This window comes from Rhinopithecus roxellana, chromosome 12 (genome assembly GCF_007565055.1).
Source record: "Rhinopithecus roxellana isolate Shanxi Qingling chromosome 12, ASM756505v1, whole genome shotgun sequence".
NCBI lineage: Eukaryota > Metazoa > Chordata > Mammalia > Primates > Cercopithecidae > Rhinopithecus > Rhinopithecus roxellana.
The window spans coordinates 130,417,481-130,439,026 of NC_044560.1; the positions used below are offsets into that span (position 1 = coordinate 130,417,481).

The window sequence follows — 21,546 nt, forward strand, 5'->3', positions numbered from 1 at the left end:
GCAGTGTGTGTGTCATGCCTGCTTTCTGGACAGGGACTGCGGCCGGGATGGCAGGGATGGCGTCCCCTCTGCTGGGGCGCGTTGCCAGGCGATTCTCAAAACCTCAGGAACTTAGCCTGGCATTGGCTTGAAAGTCACGGAATCTCAGAGCCATCTAATCACGGAGTTTTCAACTCCACGAAAGTCAGAACAGCTTGAATTCGCCAGGCGATGGGATTGTGGAATCAGAACAGGGGAAAGGGAGGGAAGCAGACGTGGGATGGTGACTGGGAGCCTCTCCTATAGGAGTAGGACCCAGGGGACACAATGCTGATGATGATGGTGATGACAGTGATTCACTGAGTGCCCGCTATGTGCTCTGCCCATTTCTAAGCACTCTGCACAAGGTGCACATTAAATATGCACAGAGAGGAGAAGTGATTTGCACACAGCTAAGAAGAGACAAATCTGGGATTTGAACCAAGGCTGTCCAAAGTTCTAGGTAACTACGCTGTTCTCTCATTTTGTTGAGATAAACTTTCATACAGTGAAGTGCACACATCTTAAGGCTACAGCTCAATGATTTTAAAAGTTGCATCTGCAGGCCAGGTGCCATGGCTCCCGCCTGTAATCTCGGCTCTTTGGGAGGCCCAGGCGGGCAGGTCACTTGAGGTCAGGAGTACGAGACCAGCCTGGCCAACATGGTGAAACCCCGTCTCTACTACAAATACAAAAAAAATAGCCGGGCGTGGTGGCACTCATCTATAATCCCAGTTACTTGGGAGGCTGAGGCAGGAGAATAGCGTGAACCTGAGAGGCAGAGCTTGCAGTGAGCCGAGATCGCACTACTGCACTCCAGCCTGGGTGACAAAGCGAGACTCCGTCTCAAAAAAAAAAAAAGGCCGGGCGCGGTGGCTCAAGCCTGTAATCCCAGCACTTTGGGAGGCCGAGACGGGCAGATCACGAGGTCAGGAGATCGAGACCATCCTGGCTAACACAGTGAAACCCCGTCTCTACTAAAAAATACAAAAAACTAGCCGGGCGAGGTGGCGGGCGCCTGTAGTCCCAGCTACTCGGGAGGCTGAGGCAGGAGAATGGCGTAAACCCGGGAGGTGGAGCTTGCAGTGAGCTGAGATCCGGCCACTGCACTCCAGCCTGGGCGACAGAGCGAGACTCCGCCTCAAAAAAAAAAAAAAAAAAAAAAATTTGCTGGGCATGGTGGCGCATGCCTGTAATCCCAGCTACTCGGGAGGCTGAGGCAGGTGAATTGCTTGAACCCAGGAGGCAGAGGTTGAGTGAGACTCTCTCAGAGAAAAAAAAAAAAAAAAGTTGCATCTGCAAAGCTACCACCTAGATCAAGGCATAGAACCTTTCCCTCCACCCAGAAAGTTCACTGGAGCCCCTCCAGTCGCAAGAGCTGATCTGGTTTCTGTCACCACACATCAGTTGTGCCTGTTCTTGAGCTTCATACAAACGAAACCTTACAGCATGTCATCTCTGTATCTGGCTCCTTGTTCTCAGCATTATGTCTATAGGAGTCATTCATATTGTCACCTGTATCTGTGGCCCCTTCCTTATCATTCCACTGTGGGACTATAACACAACTTGTCTATTCTCCTGTTGAGGGACTTTGGGGTTTCCAGTTTGGGGCTATTACAATTGGTGCTGCTAGGGACAGGAACATTCTAGTCATGTCGGTTTTTTGTTTTGTTTTGTTTTTTGTTTTGAAACGGAGTCTTGCTTTGCCGCCCAGGCTGGAGTGCAGTGGCACCATCTCAGCTCACTGCAACCTTCACCTCCCAGGTTCAAGCAATTCTCCTGCCTCAGCCTCCCAAGTAGCTGGGACTACAGGTGCCTGCCACCACGCCCGGCTAGTTTTTGTATTTTTAGTAGAGACTGGGTTTTGCCATGTTGGCCAGGCTGGTCTCAAACTCCTGACCTCAAGTGATCCACCCACCAACACGGTGAAACCATCTCTACTAAAAATACAAAAACTAGCCGGGTGTGGTGGCAGGCACCTGTAATCCCAGCTACTCAGGAGGCTGAAGCAGGAGAATCACTGGAACCTGGGAGGTGGAGGTTGCAGTGAGCTGAGGTCACGCCCCTGCACTTCAGCCTGGGTGACAGAGTGAGACCCCATCTAAAAAGAAAAAAACAAAACAGCTGGGTGCGGTGGTTCATGCCTGTAATCACAGCACTTTGGGAGGCTGAGGCAGGCCGATCACCTGAGGTCGGGAGTTCGAGACCAGCCTGACCAATATGGAGAAACCCTGTCTCTACTAAAAATACAAAATTATCCAAGCGTGGTGGTGCATGCCTGTAATCCCAGCTACTTGGGAGGCTGGGGCAGAAGAATTGCTTGAACCCGGAAAGTGGAGGTTCCAGCGAGCTGAGATCGCGCCATTGCACTCCAGCCTGGGCAAGAATGAAACTCTGTCTCAAAAAAAAAAAAGTGATCCACCCACCTCAGCTTCCTAAAGTGCTGAGAGCCACAGGCACGAGCCACCGCGTCCAGCCCTCTAGTTGTGTCTTTTTTTTTTTGAAACAGAATCTTGCTCTGTTGCCAGGCTGGAGTACAGTGGCACGATCTCGGCTCACTGAAATCTCTGCCTCCCGGATTCAAGTGATTCCCCTGCCTCAGCCTCCCGAGTAGCTGGGACTATAGGCATGCACCACCACACCCAGCTAATTTTTATATTTTTAGTAGAGATGGGGTTTCACCACGTTGGTCAGGCTGGTTTCGAACTCCTGACCTCATGATCTGCCCGCCTTGGCCTCCCAAAGTGCTGGGATTACAGGCGTGAGCCACCTCGCCCAGCCCTCTAGTTGTGTCTTTTAATGACAGATGTGTACTCTGTTGGGTACGCACGTGCCTGGTAGTGGAATCGCTGGTTCATGGGATAGACTATGTTTAGGTTTCATGGATGCTGCCAGACCTTTTCCAAAGTTCGAGTGCCATTCTGTGTCCAACAGCGTAAGGAAGCAGCAGCTGCTCGATATCCCCTCTCCACTGGGAATTGTCAGTCCTTTTCATTTTCATTTTCGCCACCTTGGTGGGGCAGTGAATCCATTTCTCTCGAGGCAGTCTTCCTAACATAGCCCAGGGAGGCAAGTCAGAGGAGGGGCTGGTGCTGGCCCTGGGCCTACCTGCCTTCCAATGCCAGTGTCTGGGTGGCCAGGATGCTGAGCGCAAGTGTGAGTGGGTGAGTGTGCAAGTGCATGTACACACCCACCGCACAAGACAATGGCTGAGGGAGAAGCTCCCAAATCTGAGGGGGAAAGGCAGTTGGAGAGCAGCGGCCATGTGCGCTGGACACCCCTCGTGACCCCAGGGTACAGTCTGATCCCGGTAGGGGCTACATGAGCCCAGACCTCTCCTAGGAAACCCACAAATACTGCTTTATCTATCTGGTGCAGGGGAAGAGACTGAGGCCCAGAGAGGGGAGGGCCTTCCTTGAGGTCACACAGCAGCAGGGACAGTGACCCCAGGTTTCTGGCTGAATGCACTAAGGTCTTCCTGCTCTCCCAGCAAAACCTCAGGAACTTAGCCTGGCACTGGCTTGAAAGTCACGGAATCTCAGAGCCATCTAATCACAGAGTTTTCAACTCCACGAAAGTCAGAGCAGCTTGAATTCGCCAGGCGATGGGATTGTGGAATCAGAACAGGGGAAAGGGAGGGAAGCAGACGTGGGATGGGATCCTCCTTGGGGATCCCAGGAGGCAGGGAGGAGGCCTCAGACTGGAGGGACCTATCTTTTTTTTTTTTTTTTTTTTTTTTTTTTTTTTTTTTTTTTTTGAGACAGGGTCTCATTCTGTCACCCAGGCTGGAGTACAGTGGCACAGTAACAGCTCACTGCAACCTCTGCCTCCTGGGTTCAAGTGACTCTCCTGACTCAGCCTTCCGAGTAGCTGGGATTACAGGCGTGCACCATCATGTCCAGTTAATTTTTTTTTTTTTGTATGTTTAGTAAAGATGGGGTTTCACCATGTTAGGCAGGCTGCTCTCGAACTCCTGACCTTAAGTGATCTGCCCACCTTGGCCTCTCAAAGTGCTGGGATTACAGGCGTGAGCCACCACACCTGGCCTGGAACTCACAATCTTCTTGGGTGCTCCCTCATCTCCCAGCACACCACCCGCCTACTCCCTTAATTCAGGGCCCATCTGCCAAAGGCACCTTCTCTCAGGGACCCCATCTCTCACCATCTCTCATGATGTATCTGCCTCAGGCCCTCCTGTCCCACATTGCCCCTGTGTCCAGGCCCCATCTCCTGAAATTCCTTTATTCAAAGTCCCCCCCCACCCTCCCACTCCTAGGGCCCCTCCTGCAATGTTCTTGCCCCTCAGACTCCACTGTCCCCCACCCCGTCTCCTGCCATGGCCCACACTGTTCGACACCTCCAGGCCTCTGCCGCTGTATTCTCTGCTCAGAACAAAGACCAGTGGGTTTTGGAATGAAATTGCTTTCATTCAGTTCCTATAAGGAAACCCAATAGCTCTCATAACAAAAGTTAATCCTGGATCTCCCACAGCCAGCCATGGAAGAGGCAGCTGGAGCTGTGTCCCAATTCTATTCCCCAAGCTCTGTCTTTCCATGGAGGTTCTTCCAAGGGCTACCTCCGCTGCTCTGGCCCTTTGAATTCAGATGCTGCTCCCCCATTCCTGCTCGGGGTTAATCGTGCAATTGCACTCCTCGTTTGGCATTTTGTTTTGAGATAGGGTCTTGCTCTGTCGCCCAGGCTGAAGTGCAGTGGCACGCTCTTGGCTCACTGTGACCTCCGCCTCCTGGGTTCAAACGATTCTCCTGCCTCAGCCTCCCAAGTAGCTGGGATTACAGGCATGTGTATTTTTTTTAGTGGAGATGGGCTTTCGCCATGTTGGCCAGGCTGGTCTTGAACTCCTGACCTCAAGTGATCTGCCCGCCTGGGCCTCCCATAAGTGCTGGGATTACAGGTATGAGACACCACACCCGGCCCTTCAGTCAAAAGACTAGGATTTTCAAGGTTGAACCCTAGTTAGAAAACCTGATTCCAGGCCAGGTGTGATGGCTCACGCCTGTAATCCCAGCACTTTGGGAGGCTGAGGTTTAGGTGGGCGAATCACGAGGTCGGAGTTCAAGACCAGCCTGACCAACATGGTGAAACCCCGTCTCTACTAAAAATACAAAAATTAGCCAGGCATGGTGGCACGCACCTGTAATCCCAGCTACTTAGGAGGCTGAGGCAGGAGAATCGCTTGAACCCAGAAGGCGGAGGTTGCAATGAGCAGACATTGTGCCACTGCACTCCAGTTGGAACAACAGAGCGAAACTCCATCTCAAAAAAGAAAAAGAAATCCCAATTCCACTAAAAGCCTGGGGGTGACAAAGAGGAAATAAATAGTAACTAGCCAATCTGATCTTCAAAGTGTAACTCTTCCATCTTCAGTGTGGGGCCCTTCCCAAAGAGTGGGGCCCTTGCAAAGGGCTTCCCTGCCTATTGCGCCACCAGCCCCTTGGACAGGGCCATCTTCCCCACACCTTCTGGGAACGCCTTCCAGCAGGCTTCAAAGCACAAACCCTAAAGTGCTGTAGATCTTGGAAGACAAGACCTGGGCCTAAAAGAGTCACTTGGGGCCAGGCACAGTGGCTCACGCCTGTAATCCCAGCACTTTGGGAGGCTGAGGTCGACGAATCCCAAGGAGTTCGAGACCAACCTAGTCAACATGGTGAAACCCCCGTCTTTACTAAAAATACAAAAAATTAGCTGGGCATAGTGGTGCACGCCTGTAATCCCAGCTACTTTGGAGGCTGAGGCAGGAGAATCGCTTGAATTCAGGAGGCAGAGGTTGCAGTGAGCCGAGATTGCGCCATTGCACTCCAGCCTGGGCAACAAGAGTGAGACTCCATCTCAAAAAAACCCACAAAACTTCCCAACCTTTTCTCTTTCCCAACTTCACTCACCGCTGTCCAAAGGTATGTGTGTTTGGGGGTAGGGGGGTGCGGAGGTGTCGCTAGTCCCAACTCATTCATCTTTGGGACTCCACAAAGTGGGGCAGGGGGCAACCTCAGATACCCCTCCAGCAACCATGGCCCACTCACTAGCGTCAATCTCTTGAGGAAGGAATCAATTCCCACAAACTCTCTAAATCTTTCTATTCAAAATGTGGTCCATGGACCAGCGGCATCAGCATCACCTGGGAACTCAGAAATGCAAATTATGGGCTCCACCCCAGACTTGCTGAATGAGAACATCTGGGCTGGGGCCCAGGAATCTGTTTTAGCAAGCCCTCCAGTTGTTTTTTTATGCCCTCTAGAGTCAGAACGACAGCTCTGCACGGTCCCCATTGTGCCCTCCCTGGGAGAGTACACAACACCCTCTTCTGCCATTAGAGCGCCCATAACGCCCTCGCTCCTGACAGCACACCTGCACCCTCCTGAAACTACAGCTACCACAATGCCCAGAGGCGCGCGCCGTCACTTTCTGGGATTGTATCTCCCAAGGTGTCTTGCGAGTCAGACCGCCATCATGGCGCCCACCCTCCCAGCCACCCTCAGGACTACAACTCCCACAATGATCGGCGGCAGAACTACCGTCCCCAGCTGCTCCCGAGCGGCGCCACGTCGACTCCGCTGGGTGGGGCCGGCCTCGGGCGGGGCCGGCGGGGTCTGCAGGGTACCGGGCTGGTTACAGCAGCTCTACCCCTCACGACGCAGACATGGCAGCCCAGAAGGACCAGCAGAAAGATGCCGAGGCGGAAGGGCTGAGCGCCACGTGAGCGAGCCAGCTCTAGGCCCTCGGACCCAAGGCCCGGGAGTCCGGGACCCCGGCCCCCACCTCCCTCGAGTGCCCGGAGTCCCAGCCCCGACACGCACAAGTGCTGGCCCGGGTCTCCTCTAATGGGACCCTGGGGTCTGGGGCCCTAGCCCCCTCCCCGCCTGCGGTCTAGTAATCTGGGGTCCCGGGAGGGAGTCCAGGCCCCCTTAAACCCCTTCTTTTGCGGGGGTCTGGGGCTCCATCCCGGTCCACCACTGACCCGGCCCCACCCCCCGCAGGACCCTGCTGCCGAAGCTGATTCCCTCCGGTGCAGGCCGGGAGTGGCTGGAGCGGCGCCGCGCGACTATCCGGCCCTGGGGCACCTTCGTGGACCAGCAGCGCTTCTCACGGCCCCGCAACCTGGGCGAGCTGTGCCAGCGCCTCGTACGCAACGTGGAGTACTACCAGAGCAACTATGTGTTCGTGTTCCTGGGCCTCATCCTGTACTGCGTGTGAGTGCATCCCAGGCCCTGCACCCGCACTAGCCCCGACCGGCTGGACCCCTCCTCTCACCGCCCAGGCCCCGCTACTACCGCCCAGGCCCCTCCTCTCACCGCCCAGGCCGGCCCCGCCCCCAAGGATTGGTTCTGCTAGACCTACCTTGTCACCAAAGGGCCAGGTCCCTACCCCACCATCACCCTGGCCAGGATGCAGTGTGACCAAATGTCACCTGGCCCTCCCTGGTCTCCAGAATGTAGCTTGCCTCCCGCCGGTGGAGAAGGCCAGGGCTTCCTGGCTGGCCAGCCCCAGCTGCCTAACCGCTGCCTCCCTGCACTCCTCCTCCAGGGTGACGTCCCCTATGTTGCTGGTGGCTCTGGCTGTCTTTTTCGGCGCCTGTTACATTCTCTATCTGCGCACCTTGCAGTCCAAGCTTGTGCTTTTTGGTGAGAAACCCCCTGCCCAGATGAATCCTTGGTCCCTCGAATCTTGGTCTTTTGGAATGCAAACCTCAGACCCCAAATCCAAGTCCTTCAAAACCCAAGTCCGCCCAAGCCTAGATGTACACTAGATCCCCCAAACCTGATCCCTTAAAAATCTCAGTCACAACCGATACTCCCATCGAGTCTCAGCCCCCTCAAATTGCTATTCCTCAAACCTAGGCTCCACCTGGCTGCTGTTCAAACCACATGACTCCTCCCCTCTCTCTCCTCCCCTTGCCGCTTTCTGCGGCAAACATCAGCTGCAGGTGCCCACACTGGACACCAGGTGGCGACCTTACACTGGCCTAGATCTGTTCCCGTTTCTTTTCCTGCTTTCTGGGATGTGACCAGAAAGAACTTGGAACTTGGGGAAGCTGAGGATTATGTTTCATGTGGTTCCCAGACTAGTACCAAGGACCACTGGGAAAACAAAGTGCCAGGGGAAATTCCCCCCAGGGGAAAATCAAGTTTTGGAGTGGGGTCAGGGAGTTGGGATTGGACAGTTAGGTAGACCTGAAGGCCAGGCTCTCCAGAGGCCTGCAAGTTACGTGCATGATGGGCTTGGGGGGAGGGAGCGCCTGAAGCACAGGCACCAGAGCATGCAGACCCCATCCCTGAGACTTCTATGAGAAGCCTGAAGTTGGTATTTTTATGTGAAATCATTCACTTTGCCAGCCACAAATCACATCCTTGTAAAACATCTCAAAAAACACATCCACAGGTCAGATTTGGCCCTCGGGCCACCAGTTTGAGACTCCTGGTCTGCGTGAGGGTTGCAGCAGGAGAGCCTTAGTCTAGGGAGCAGGAAACTGGGATCCCAGGAACTTCCTGGAGGATGTGGGGTAGAGGGCAGGGGGTGGGGCTGAGGCAGGCGAGGATGGTGTGCTGTGTTCTGGAGGGCAGTGAGGACACCAGGGGAACAGGGTGACCCCAGGACCTGGAGGACCTTGGCATGAGGAGTTTGGATTCGATTCCGAGGACGTGGAGCTTATACGGATTGTTGGGGGGCAGCAGGGGTTACTCTGGGAGAGTGCATGAAGGGTTGGAACAGCGCTCCAATGCCATCTGCTTCCAGGCCGAGAGGTGAGCCCAGCACATCAATACGCTCTGGCTGGAGGCATCTCCTTCCCCTTCTTCTGGCTGGCTGGTGCGGGCTCGGCCGTCTTCTGGGTGCTGGGTGAGTACAGGGTCTGAGCAGCTGGGTTGGATGGTGGGGTCCAGGTACAGGAGCATGGCCCTGAGCTGCTGGCTTTCCTGCAGGAGCCACCCTGGTGGTCATCGGCTCCCATGCTGCCTTCCACCAGATTGAGGCTGTGGACGGGGAGGAGCTGCAGATGGAACCCGTGTGAGGTGTCTTCTGGGACCTGCCAGCCTCCCTGGCCAGCTGCCCCGCCCCTGCCTACTCCTGTCCTGCACAGCTCTGCTGCTCGGGCCCACAGTGCCACCCCATCACAAGCCCGGGGAGGGATCCCGCCTTTGAAAATAAAGCTGTTACGGGTGTCATTCAGGAAATACTCCCCCAGCATCTTCTGTGGGTCTCTATGGGTGGAGCTGGGAATACTGCACAGATCAGGGTTGGGGTGGAACCTGGGGTGTGGGCAAGATGATAAGGTAAACAGGTAAAATATTAATGGGATGCCCAATGGTGGTGAGTGCTGAGGAGGAGAAAAGAGTTGAGAAGGACAGTGTGCCGGGGGTCCCCGAGACCACCCCCAGGTTTGATGGTTCTCTAGGACTCGGGAATCAGCACCCCAGGTTTGATGGTTCTCTAGGACTCGGGAATCAGAGAGCACCCCAGGTTTGATGGTTCTCTAGGACTCAGGAATCAGAGAGCACCCCAGGTTTGATGGTTCTCTAGGACTCAGGAATCAGAGAGCACCCCAGGTTTGATGGTTCTCTAGGACTTGGGAATCAGAGAGCACCCCAGGTTTGATGGTTCTCTAGGACTCGGGACTCAGTATGCAATTGCACTGATAGCTCTGATTTACTCTCATCAAAGGATATGGAGCCAAGTCAGACAAAAGAAAAGGTACATGGAGTGAACTCAGGGAACCAGGCATGCCCTTCCAGAGGCCACACCTGATTCCTCCAGCAGTGGATCATGGTGACATGTGTGAAATGTCAGCCAGGGACACTCTGATCCTAGCCTCAGCGCCCTCGGTTTCATGGGGACAGCTACAAGAGCACCTTCTCTCCAACACATACCAAAATGTCAGGCTCCCAGAAAGAAGGCCTGTGCCTGCACAAACAGGCTAGATAGACGCAGCGAGCCACTCTATCAGGAAGTGATAAGACCCCTCCTGACACCCAAGTTCCCAGCCAAGGACCAGCTGTGCACCCAGGCCTGTCTAAAGACAGCAGTCTGGGGCAGAACCTGCCAGGTTAACTCTTTTCTGCCCAGAGAAAGTTCTGGAGTGAGTTGCGAGTTAAAGAGGGTGACCAGAAAAGGCCTCCGTGATGTGACATTCACCAAAGACCTAAATTGAGAGAGGGAGCAGCCCAGATCCTTTGGAGGAAGAATAATTGGGGCAGAGGAAGCCACGGGGGCATAGCCCAGGAGATGGCAGCAGCCAGGAGGCTCAAGGGCAGCCAGGAGGCGGGTGTGGCTGGGCAAATAAGCGAAGGGGACAGTGGGGAAAGCCCGGGAGCCTTGTGGGCCACTGTGAGGGCTTTGGGTTTTACTCTGCATAAGATGAAAGACAGACAGTTTGCTTTTGTGAGACGGGTTTTGCTTTGTTTCCCAGGCTGGTCTCAAATTCCTGGGCTCAAGTGATTCTCCCCCTGCAGCCTCCCAAAGTTCTGGGAATACTGGTATGAGCCACTATGTTCAGCCCAGTTTTCTTCTTGCCTTTTCTTTTTTGAGACAGGGTCTCACTTTATGGCCCAGGCTGGAGTGCAGTGGCGTGACCACCACTCACTGCAGCATCTACCTCTTGGGCTCAAGTGATCCTCCCGTCTCAGCCTCCTGAGCAGCTGGGACCACAGGCGCATGCCACCACACCCAGCTAATTTTTTAAAAAACTTTTCATTAGACAGGGTCTCACTATGTTGCCTGGCCTGGTCTCAAACTCCTGGGCTGAAGCAATCTTCCTGCCTCAGCCTCTCAAAGTGCTGGGATTACAGGCATGAGCTACTGTGCTGGGTCCAGTTTGCCTTTCATCATGAGGTGAAGACTGCCACGTGGTAGCAGTAACAAAAGAGAAACACACTTGGGAGGGTAAGTGCCAGGCGGATGAATACAAGGGAGGTGGCTGAGAGGGCCTGAGAAGTGATTTTATTTTTTATTTTTATTTATTTTTTTGAGATGGAGTCTGTCTCTGTCTCCCAGGCTGGAGTGCAATGGCACAATCTCGGCTTACTGTAACCTCCACCTCCCAGATTCAAGCTGTTCTCCTGCCTCAGCCTCCCGAGTAGCTGGGATTACAGGTGCCCACCAACAGCCCTGGCTAATTTTTGCATTTTTATTTTTAAATTTTTTTTTTTTTTTTTTTTTTTTTTTTTTTTTTTTTGAGGCGGAGTCTCCCTCTGTCGCCCAGGCTGGAGTGCAGTCGCCGGATCTCAGCTCACTGCAAGCTCCGCCTCCCGGGTTTACGCCATTCTCCTGTCTCAGCCTCCCTAGTAGCTGGGACTACAGGCGCCACCACCTCGCCCGGCTAGTTTTTGTATTTTTAGTAGAGACGTGGTTTCACCGTGTTAGCCAGGATGGTCTCGATCTCCTAACCTTGTGATCCGCCCATCTAGGCCTCCCAAACTGCTGGGATTACAGGCTTGAGCCACCGCGCCCGGCCTATTTTTAAAATTTTTTGAGATGGAGTTTCGCTCTTGTTGCCCAGGCTGGAGTGCAATGGTGCGATCTCGGCTCACTGCAACCTCCGCCTCCCGGGTTCAAGTGATTCTCCCGCCTCAGCCTCCCGAGTAGCTGGGATTACAGGCACCCACCACCACGCCTGGCTAATTTTTACTAGAAACGGGGTTTCACTATGTTGGCCAGGCTGGTCTCAAACTCCTGACCTCAGGTGATCCACCCACCTTGTCCTCCCAAAGTGCTGGGATTATAGGCCTGAGCCACCGTGCCTAACCAATGACTTTAGATAGGGGTGGTCCAGGAGGGCTTTCTGAGGAAACGCAAGAACAGCTGTGGGTGGAGTTTCCCAAGGAGAGGGCCAGCAAATGCCAAGGACTCGGGGATGCAGCCCCCCAGCCTCTCCAACCTCGTGACTCCTCAGCGAAACCCACCTACTCATCGTTGATGCAGCCGGTGCTCACCCAGGGCCCACTGATGCCCAATGTTGTTCTGGAATTCTCCTGTCAGATATGGGGGCCAGCCACATGCGGCTGCCTCAAACACAGCTGGTCCAAACTGAGACATGCTACCTGTGGTCCCAGCTACTCAGGAGGCTGAGGTGGGAGAATCGCCTGAACACAGAAGGCAGAGGCTGCATTGAGCAGAGATCATGCCACTGCACTCCAGCCTGGGCAACCAGAGTGAGATCTTGTCTCAAAAAGAAAAAAAGAAAGAGAGAGAGAGAGAAAAGAAGGAGGAGGAGGAGGAGAGGAAAGGAGAGGGGAAAAGGGAAGGGAAAAGGAAAAGGAAAAGAGGGGAAGGGAGAGGAAAGGAGGGAAGGGGAGGGGAGGGGCGGAGAAGGGAGAAGAGGGGAAGGGAAGGGGAAGGGAAGGGTGGGGAGGAGAGGGTTATCCCTCTGAGATTGTGTGGTGGATGGGCTGGAGGGAGGGAGACCAGAGAGGATGATCCTAACTGGGGAAGATAGGGCAGGGAAGTGGGGTGGAGAGGCGGGACAGGGAAGAGTGATTCAAGAGGCTGAAGGACAGGCCTTGGTGGCAGACCTGCGTGGGAGGTGAGTGGGAGGAAGCAGGAAGACCCCCAGGCTTCCTTCAGACTTCCCACAATGGGAAGACCGAGGGAGCCTGGGTGTCTTGACTCCACACAAGAGTGCACTTCCAGAATCTGCCACCAGAGGGCGGTCAAGTGCTTCCGTCAGGGAGGGAGCTAGAGATGGACTTCTGGGGGACCAGGCAGGGTGGGGACCTGGGGTGCCCCCGGCCAAGTCAGGTCACCTGGGTAGGTGGCCAGGGTTCCAATCCCAATTTTGGAGTAGCAGAGGGTGTTTGTTGACCTCAATGCCAGTATTCCCTGGGGGAGACTGAGTGTCCGTGCCAATGTTGGTGGTTGGATGCTAGGTCCAGTCTACATCGCTGGGTTTGCAGTGAATATGGTCGAGATGCTTTGCTTGGAGGCTACTGATGCCAAGGACCCAAGGACCCAGCTCTGAGATCACGGAGGCAGCAGGCTAGAGCTGCAGGTCAGGGGGGAGGTTGATACTCAGGTCAAAGGCTTATTCTGAAGGCAACTGGCTACAGGTCTCAGATTCTGGTGTTGAGTTATTGAGATGCTGAGACCAGAAGCTTCCATCTGGGGTGATCAAGATTCGGGTCCCAGGGTCAGACATGGCAGTTCATGCCTGTAATTCCAACATTTTGGAAGGCCAAGACTAGAAGCTTCCATCTGGGGGGATCAAGACTAGGGTCCCGGGGCAGGACGTGGTGGTTCATACCTGTAATTCCAGCACTTTGGAAGTCCAAGACACTTGAACCCAGGAGTTCAAGATCAGCCTGGGCAACATAGTGAGACTCCATCAAAAAAATGAAAACCTGCCAGACACGGTGGCTCACGCCTGTAATCCCAGCCTGTCCAACATGGTGAAACCTGTCTCTACTCAAAATGCAAAAAAAAAAAAAAAATTATCTGGGCGTGGTGGCGCACGCTTGTAATCCCAGCTACTCGGGAGACTGAGGCAGGAGAATCACTTGAACCCAGGAGGTGGAGGTTGCAGTGGTCTGAGATTGTGCCATTGCACTCCAGCCTAGACGAAAGAGCGAGACTCCATCTCCAGAAAAAATAATAAATAAACTAAATAAAAATAAACTAGCTGGGCATGGTAGCATATACCTCTAGTCCCAGCTAGTCCTGCCCAGGTAAGAGGATCCCTTGAGGGCAGGGGTTCAAGACTAGCCTGGGCAACATAGTGAGACCCTATCTCTACAACAAAAAACAAAAAAATTAGCTGGGCACAGTGGCAACTGCCTGCAGTCCCAGCTATTCAAGAGGTTGAGGGAGGACCTCTTGAGCCCAGGAGTTTGAGGCTGAAGCGAGCCATGATTGCACCACTGCACTCCAGCCTAGGTGACAGAGCAAGACCTTGTCTCAAAAAAAGAAAACCTAGTTTGGGGGCAAATGGTTGGTTGTGGTAGTCAAGATGCATTGTTTATGGGTGACTACCACTGAGGACTCAGATTCTCACTTTGAGAAGATGGATGCTGGGGCTCAAGATCCTGAATTTGGGGTGCCTGGAGTTTCTCTTGCCCAGTTCTGGGTGCGTGTGAGCCCTTGTTCCTGTTTTGGGACACCTAACGCCCGGCTCCAGATGTCTGTAGTTGTGTGGCTTCATCACTGAGGGTGGGGACAGGGGCTACTGACGCCCACGTTGGTGATGACAGTGAGGGCCTAATGTCTGGATTAGAAGTGACTTCCTGTGGCATTTCACCTGTCATGTTTGGGGCGAGTCAGTTCAGAGACTCAGGTGTTAAGTCTAGGGTGACTGGTTTTGAGGTTTAGCGGTGACCGAGGTTGGCAGCCCACATGTTGATTTGGGGGTCCTACTGATTACCTTAGCGCTGACTGAGGTTTGGAGCTCACTTGCCTAGTTTGGGGGTCACTGAGCTAGGGTGCCCCAGGCCCTCGTTTTGGGGACATCTGATACTGGGAGGCTATATGCAAAGTGTGTGGGTGGGTGGCTGTGGAGCTCAGATGCCTATTTTGAGAGTGACTCGCTGTGGTTTTGCTGACCTTGAGCTCCTGAAGGTTAATTTAGGGGTAAGGGAAACTGTGGGTATTCTTTTTTTTTTTTTTTTGGAGATGGAGTCTCGCTCTGTCGCCCAGGCTGGAGTGCAGTGGCACGATCTCGGCTCACTGCAACCTCTGCCTCCCTGGTTCAAACAATTCTCCTGCCTCAGCCTCCTGAGTAGCTGGGACTACAGGTGCACGCCGCTACACCCAGTTAATATTTTGTATTTTAGTAGAGACAGGGTTTCACCATGTTGCCCAGGTTGGTCTCAAACTCTTGAGCTCAGGCAATCCACTTTCCTTGGCCTCCCAAAGTGCTAGGATTATAGGCGTGAGCCACTGTGCCCGGCCTGTGGGCCTGTATTCTAATTTGGGGACAGATTAAGGCTGGGGCCCTAAATTCAAAATAGAGGTGACTTACCATGATCAGTTAGGGGGTTCTGAACCTGGGGGCGTGGTTCAGAGCCCAAGTTTGGGGCTCAAATCCAAAATGCCTTAGTTTGTGGGTAGCTGTGGCAAAACATTCAGATGTCTAGTTTAGGGGTGTGTAATGCCGCCTGCCCAGATGTTGAGGTTGGGATGACTATCTGAGAGATCTGAGAGCCCAAACACCAATATGGGGTGACAGCTGGGGCCCAGATGTCCCTCGGCAGATCCAGTGCCAAGCTAGGTTGTGTTGCCAGATGCCTCCCGAGGGTGTGACTCTTGTGTATGAGAAGCCCATCTTTGGGGGGGTTAAGAGAAGGCAACTAGATGTCTGGTTTGAGGGCTACCAGTTATGAGTTTCTAACATTTATATACAATTTGGGGCCACTGGGCCTCAAGACCTAGTTGCCAGGGTTTGTGGTTCTTTGTACCTAGTTTGGGGTGTTGTGTTCCCTTTTTTTTTTTTTTTTTTTTTTTTTTTTGAGACAGTCTTGCTCTGTCGCCCAGGCTGGAAAGCAGTGGCAAGATCTTGGCTCACTGCAACCTCCGCCTCCTGGTTCAAGCCATTCTCATGCCTCAGCCTCCCGAGCAGCTGGGATTACAGGCAGCCGCCACAATGCCCAACTAATTTTTGTATATTTACTAGAGACAAGGTTTTACCATGTTGGCCAGGCTAGTCTTGAACTCCTGACCTCAGGTGATCCGCCCGCCTGGCCTCCCAAAGTGCTGGGATTACAGGCGTGAGCCACTGTGCCCATCCCAGGTGTTGTTCCTTAGTGTGGGAGTGTCTGAGGCTAATCACCCAGATATCTAGTTAGGGGTGACTGACACAGAGACTCAGATCCTGGGGGGGGCCTCAATGCCTGGATTAGGAGTGGCTTAAATTGTTTTCTTTGTTTTGTTTTGTTTTTTAGACAGAGTCTTGCTCTGTTGCCCAGGCTGGAGTGCAGTGGCGTGATCTCAGCTCACTGCAAGCTCCGCCTCGCTGGTTCATGCCATTCTCCTGCCTCAGCCTCCCGAGTAGCTAGGACTACAGGCGCCCGCCACCATGTCCGGCTATTTTTTTTTTTTTTTTTTTTTTTTTTTGTATTTTTAGTAGAGACGGGGTTTCACTGTGTTAACCAGGATGGTCTCAATCTGCTGACCTCATGATCTGCTCGCCTCGGCCTCCCAAAGTGCTGGGATTACAGGTGTGAGCCACCGTGCCTGGCCCCCCCTTTTTTTTTCTTTTGAGACGAGGTCTCACTGTCGCCCAGACTGGAGTGTAGTGGTATCATCACAGTTCACTGCAGCCTTGATCTCCCAGGCTCAAGTGATCCTCCCGCTTCAGCCTCCCAAGTAGCTGGGACTAAGCTGTGCACTACCATGACTGGCTAATTTTATTTTTTGTAGAGATGAGGTCTTGGTATGCTATTCGGGCTGGCCTCCAACTCCTGGGCTCAAGGGATCCTCTTGCCTCGGCCTCCCAAAGTGCTGGGATTACAGGCGTAACCCACTGCATCTGGCCTCTTCTTGTCTGTTATCAGGTCTCTTAACAACGGATTGAGGGCGCACCCCAGAAACCTAGGATAATCCCATCTCAAGATCCTTCATTTAATTGCATCTGCATAGACTCTTCCTGTAAGGTCACATTAGCAGGTTCTGGGGTTAGGATGTGGACATACCTTTTTAGGGGGCCACCATCCAACCTCCTATGAGGGTGTTTGAGATAGGCACCCTAAATCCCAAGTTCGGGTCTGATTATGGACTTCTTGGTGTTTGGATTAGGAAGGTGACCTTGAGGTCACCTCCATATACCTGATTTGGGGGTTCTTGACTTGCCTACTTCTGGGGGTAATAGCCTATGGGGTGCTTAGTGTAGGGTGACTGAAGTTTGGGGCACCTGTAATCCTGGCTACTCAGGGGCTGAGGCAGGAGAATCGCTTCTACTGGGAGGCAGAGGCAGAGGTTGCAGTGAGCCAAGATGGCACCATTGCACTCCAACCTGGGTGACAAAGTGAGACTGTCTAAAAAAAATAAAAAATTTTAAATTAAAAAAATTTTTAAATTAAAAAAATTAAAAAATAATTTAGTAGTTTGGAGATCTGAGCTTCAGTGCCACAGAGCCCTCCTAACGTTGGGGGTGTCTGAAGTTGGGAGGCTAGCTGCTGAGTTTGTGGGGTAACTTAGAGGGGTCTCTAACTCTTATGAGTGGGGGTGAAAGCTCAGATGTGTATTGTAAGGGCAGGTGATACTGGAATTCCAGGTGCCAAGTTGGGGGGGCTTCTAAAGCTGGTTGTTGACTGGGCGTGGTGGCTCATGCCTGTTGTCCCAGTTACTTGGGAGGCTGAGGCAGGAGGATCACTTGAGCCTGGGAGGTCAAGGCTACAGTAAGCCGAGATCATGCCACTCCAGCTCCAGCCTGGGCAACAGAGTAAGACCCTGTCTTAAAAAAAAAAAAAAAAAAAAAAAAAAAAAAAAAAAAGGCCGGGCACGATGGCTCACACCTGTAATCCCAGCACTTTGGGAGGCCGAGGCAGGTGGTTCACGAGGTCAGCAGATCGAGACCATCCTGGCTAACACGGTGAAACCTCGTCTCTACTAAATTAGCTGGGCGTGGTGGCGGGCACCTCTAGTCCCAGCTACTTGGGTGACTGAGGCAGGAGAACGGCGTGAACCCGGGAGGCGGAGCTTGCAGTGAGCCGAGATCACGCCACTGCACTCCAGCCTGGGTGACAGAGCGAGATTCCGTCTCAAAAAAAAAAAAAAAGTTGGTTGTCCACATGCACAGGTTAGGGTGACCAATGATTGGGTCTGGACGCAAGGTTTGGGGGTAATGCTACATAGAGACGTACATGACTGGTGTTAAGGTGACTTGCTGGGGCATTTCAGAAGTTCCTTGGTTTAGTGGAAACTGAATCTGGGGAGCCAGATGTCTAGTTTGGGGGAGTCTTAGGGTGGGTGGGGCCCAGATCCTCATTTTGACTTGAGTCTGAGGATCCAGTTGTCAAGTTTGGGGTTGACAGTTTAAGGGTGTCTGAATTTCAGTCCCATTTTCTAGTTTGTATGTGTTGAGAATGGGGTCACATGCTGAGTGGGGTGATAGCAGCTAGGGCCTAGTTTTGTAGATCGTGGGTATTGTATCTGGGGGTCCTGATGAGGTTCAATGAGGAAAGTCTAGTTTAGGTGTGCCAACGTCTAATTTGGGGGTGACAGTATGCGGGAATAAATGCCTAGTTTGGGGGGCTTGTGGTTACTTATGCTTATTTTGGGGTGACTGAGCTAAAGTCTATTTCCCTTATGGAGGACTTGTTTGGGGGTGAATGGACCTGGGCCCCAGAATCTTCATTTTGGGGTGTCTGGGGGCTAGGCTGGGTTACCACCTTCTGTGTTTTTGAGTCCAGGTAGCTGTTCACTTGGCCTGGGGTGATCCAGGTCCATGTCTAGGTCTGATCCCAGGGGTCTTCAGTCAATGTGAGGGCTTCAGAGGGAGGGTAGGGGTTCAAAGTCCTGGTTTGTGGGTATCTAGATGCCTCCTTTAGGGGAATCTCAGACTAGGGTCCTGAGGTCCTAGGGATCTAGTCCCAGGAGCTGGGGGAGCCAACCCTGGTGCTACCCCCCAAGGCTGGGCCTCTCCTGGGGGTGTTCGGGGCGGGGGGCAGTCCATTTGTGGGCGACCGACTTGGGGGAATAGGTGGCCCTGGTGGGGACTGAGCAGGGCCAGACGTGGTGGGGGTGGGGGCGCTGCTACGCTGAGACGACTGAGCCCCCGGGGCTGGCTGCAGCGGGGGTTCCCGCGGGAAGCGGAGCGCGGCGGGGCGGCCGGCGGCGGGAGGGCGAGCGCCGGAGTGACAGGAGAGGAAGAAAAATGGGCCGAGAAATCAGAGTGGACGCGCGGGGGGCGAGAGTCCGGGAACGGGCGGCGGCGGTGGCGACGGGCGGGGGCCGTGTTCTCTGCCTCGGGGGACGTCGCCCGCTCGCCTTCCCAGATCCACGCCCTTGGAGGCTGGGCCGGCGATCCGACCCCTTCCCCTAATTCCAATCCTGCACCCTCTCCCCGTCACTCCCGTCTTGTTCCAGTCCCCACCACTCCCATCTTCCAGGTCCCCTCTCGCGTCCCCGACGGCCCCCTCCCGCGTTCTCTTTTCCTTCCGGGACTTCTATTCACTTTCTCCGCATTCCGAGCCCTCCCCACCGCGTTCTCCTGCCCACTCCGCCTGCGTTCTAGCTGAGCCACCCACGTTCTAAACTGGCTCTGGGACCGAACCCCCTTCCCCTCCATGCCCTGGCCTCTTCCCCTTTCCTGAATCTGTCCCTGCCTTCCAGTCGCCTCTTTTTCAGCAGCCCCCGGGATCCCCCCCACGTCCCCTCCAAAGGTTTGAAGCGGAAATGGGGCGCGCGGCGGCGGGGGAGGGGCGGGGCGGGGGCGGCGGCCAATGGAGCGGGAAGCAGGACAAATGAGGCCCGGCCCGCGCGGCCGACAGGCCCCTCCATCTTCCCATTAGCGCCTAATGGCCCCCCCGCCGCCGCCTGATGAAGATTTATCGGCCCCGGAACCCCTGCCCCTCCGCCCCCGGGCTCCCCGCGCCCGCCAGGCCTCGCCCCGCCCCCGCCCGCGCGGACACCTGATGAAGCCGTCACCGCTGGGGAAGGGGGCGCCCAAGACGTCTCTCGGCCGAGACCCGACGAGACAGGCGGGCAGAGACGCCGAGGGGCGGCGAGGAGAAAGTTTCGGGGCCGCGGAGTCAGAGTCCTCGAGAGGGAGTGGAGGGGAGGGTCTGACCCGCAGCCGAAGGAGCCCCGGTCTGTGAATCCGACCCTAGTGTTGTGTCCGAGTCCGGCGCGGGTGGGAGAGGGGGCGGCTGCACCGGAGGACCGGGCAGGGTTTTCAGGCATCCTAGGGAGGCTAGAGGTGGGGGCCCGGAAGCCGGGGCCTGCGACAGAAGTGGACTCCGGACCAAGCTGGGACCAGGAGGGGCGGGGACCTGGATTCATGGGTCAGAGGAAGGAAGCTGCGGGGTGGCCTGGACTCCTGGGTCTGAGGGTGGAGGAGGGCTGGGGGCCAGGACTCTTGAGTCTGAGGGAGGAGGGGCTGGGGGCCTGGACCCCTGGGTCTGAGGGAGGAGGGAGGGCTGGGGGTCAGGACTACTGGGTCTGAGGGAGGAGGGAGGGCTGGGGATCTGGACTCCTGGGTCTGAGGGAGGAGGGGCTGGGGGCCTGGACCCCTGGGTCTGAGGGAGGAGGGGCTGGGGGCTTGGATTCCTGGGTCTGAGGGAGGAGGAGCTGGGGGCCTGGAGTCCTGGGTCTGGGAGAGGAAGGTCTGGGGGCCTGGACTCCTGGGTCTGAGGGAGGAGGACCTGGGGGCCTGGTCTCCTGGGTCTGAGGGAGGAGAGGCTAGGGGCCTGGATTCCTGGGTCTGGGAGAGGAAGGTCTGGGGACCTGGTCTCCTGGGTCTGAGGGAGGAGGGGCTGGGGGCCTGGACTCCTGGGTCTGAGGGAGGAGACTGCTGGGGGCCTGGATTCCTGGGCCTACTGGAGGAAGGGCTGGGAGCCTGGACTCCTGGGTCTGAGGCAGGGAGGGGTGGGGGCCTGGATTCCTGGGTCTGGGAGAGGAAGGTCTGGGGACCTGGTCTCCTGGGTCTGAGGGAGGAGGGGCTGGGGGCCTGGACTCCTGGGTCTGAGGCAGGGAGGGCTGGGGGCCTGGACTTCTGGGTCTGAGGGAGGAGGGGCTGGGGACCTGGACTCCTGGGTCTGAGGCAGGGAGGGTTGGGGGCCTGGACTTCTGGGTCTGAGGGAGGAGGGGCTGGGGGCCTGGACTCCTGGGTCTGAGGGAGGAGGCTGCTGGGGGCCTGGATTCCTGGGCCTACTGGAGGAGGGGCTGGGAGCCTGGACTCCTAGGTCCGGGGGAGGAAGAAGCTGGGGTTTTAGACTCCTGGGTCTGAAGGAGGGGCTGGGACCTGGAGTCTGGGGCCTGGGGGAAGGAGGAGTCTGGGAGCCTCCACTCCTGGGCCCTAGGCAGGGAGCTTGGCTCTGGGGGGGCTGGGTTGGGAGGCCCCTGATTGATTTCTGTTTACCGGCTGTCCCCGCAGGCGGAAGAGCGAATCGCGCCCCATCCATCAACAGGCTCGCAGCCTCCCTAATAAAAACATTTTACTCCTAAATGATCTCGAACTAATTAACTCAAAGTGTTAATTAAAGTTTGCGCAGACAGCATTGTCATCAGGGAGGGCGGTGGATCCATCTTCCTGAGAGAGAGACAGGCTTTGGGGGGGCTCCCATCCCCCTCACTGCTGAGCCCTGTCCACTGCTCCACCCTGTGGCCTCCAACCTCCCCTGGGGGCTCTCCACATCTGTCCCCACTCTTAAGCTCTTCTTTGAGCTCTTCACTGGTCTGTCTCTCCCATTTCTCACTGTCAGCCTGTCTCTGAGTTTCTGTGTCTCTCTGTCTCTTGCCTCTCTTGCCAGAATGCTGTGTCCCCAGGGTTCCCACCTCCGGTTCATGTGGTGCTTTTATGTGTGTTGGGGTTATGTGTGTGGAGCACTATGTGTGTCAGAGTTTGTATGTGGACACACGTGCATGTCAGAGGAG

The 21,546-nt window shown here is 55.0% G+C and overlaps 1 protein-coding gene across 1 annotated transcript; it reads left to right on the forward strand.

The window, feature by feature from the left end:
* Nucleotides 1–6,570: 6,570 nt before the first annotated feature.
* Nucleotides 6,571–9,203, forward strand: RABAC1 (Rab acceptor 1). Its single transcript, XM_010359005.2, has 5 exons — nt 6,571–6,729; nt 7,011–7,223; nt 7,558–7,655; nt 8,767–8,868; nt 8,952–9,203. Exons 1-5 carry the CDS (start codon nt 6,674–6,676, stop codon nt 9,038–9,040), a joined length of 558 nt encoding a protein of 185 aa, XP_010357307.1. The 5' UTR covers nt 6,571–6,673; the 3' UTR covers nt 9,041–9,203.
* The last annotated feature ends 12,343 nt before the right edge of the window (nt 9,204–21,546 follow it).

Bases quoted from the DNA above. Each gene is read 5' to 3' on its own strand.
- RABAC1 (XM_010359005.2), top strand. From the start codon at position 6,674: ATGGCAGCCCAGAAGGACCAGCAGAAAGATGCCGAGGCGGAAGGGCTG. The intron at 7,656-8,766 runs GTGAGAAACCCC...ATCTGCTTCCAG, and splicing joins GTCCAAGCTTGTGCTTTTTG to GCCGAGAGGTGAGCCCAGCA. The intron at 8,869-8,951 runs GTGAGTACAGGG...GCTTTCCTGCAG, and splicing joins GGCCGTCTTCTGGGTGCTGG to GAGCCACCCTGGTGGTCATC.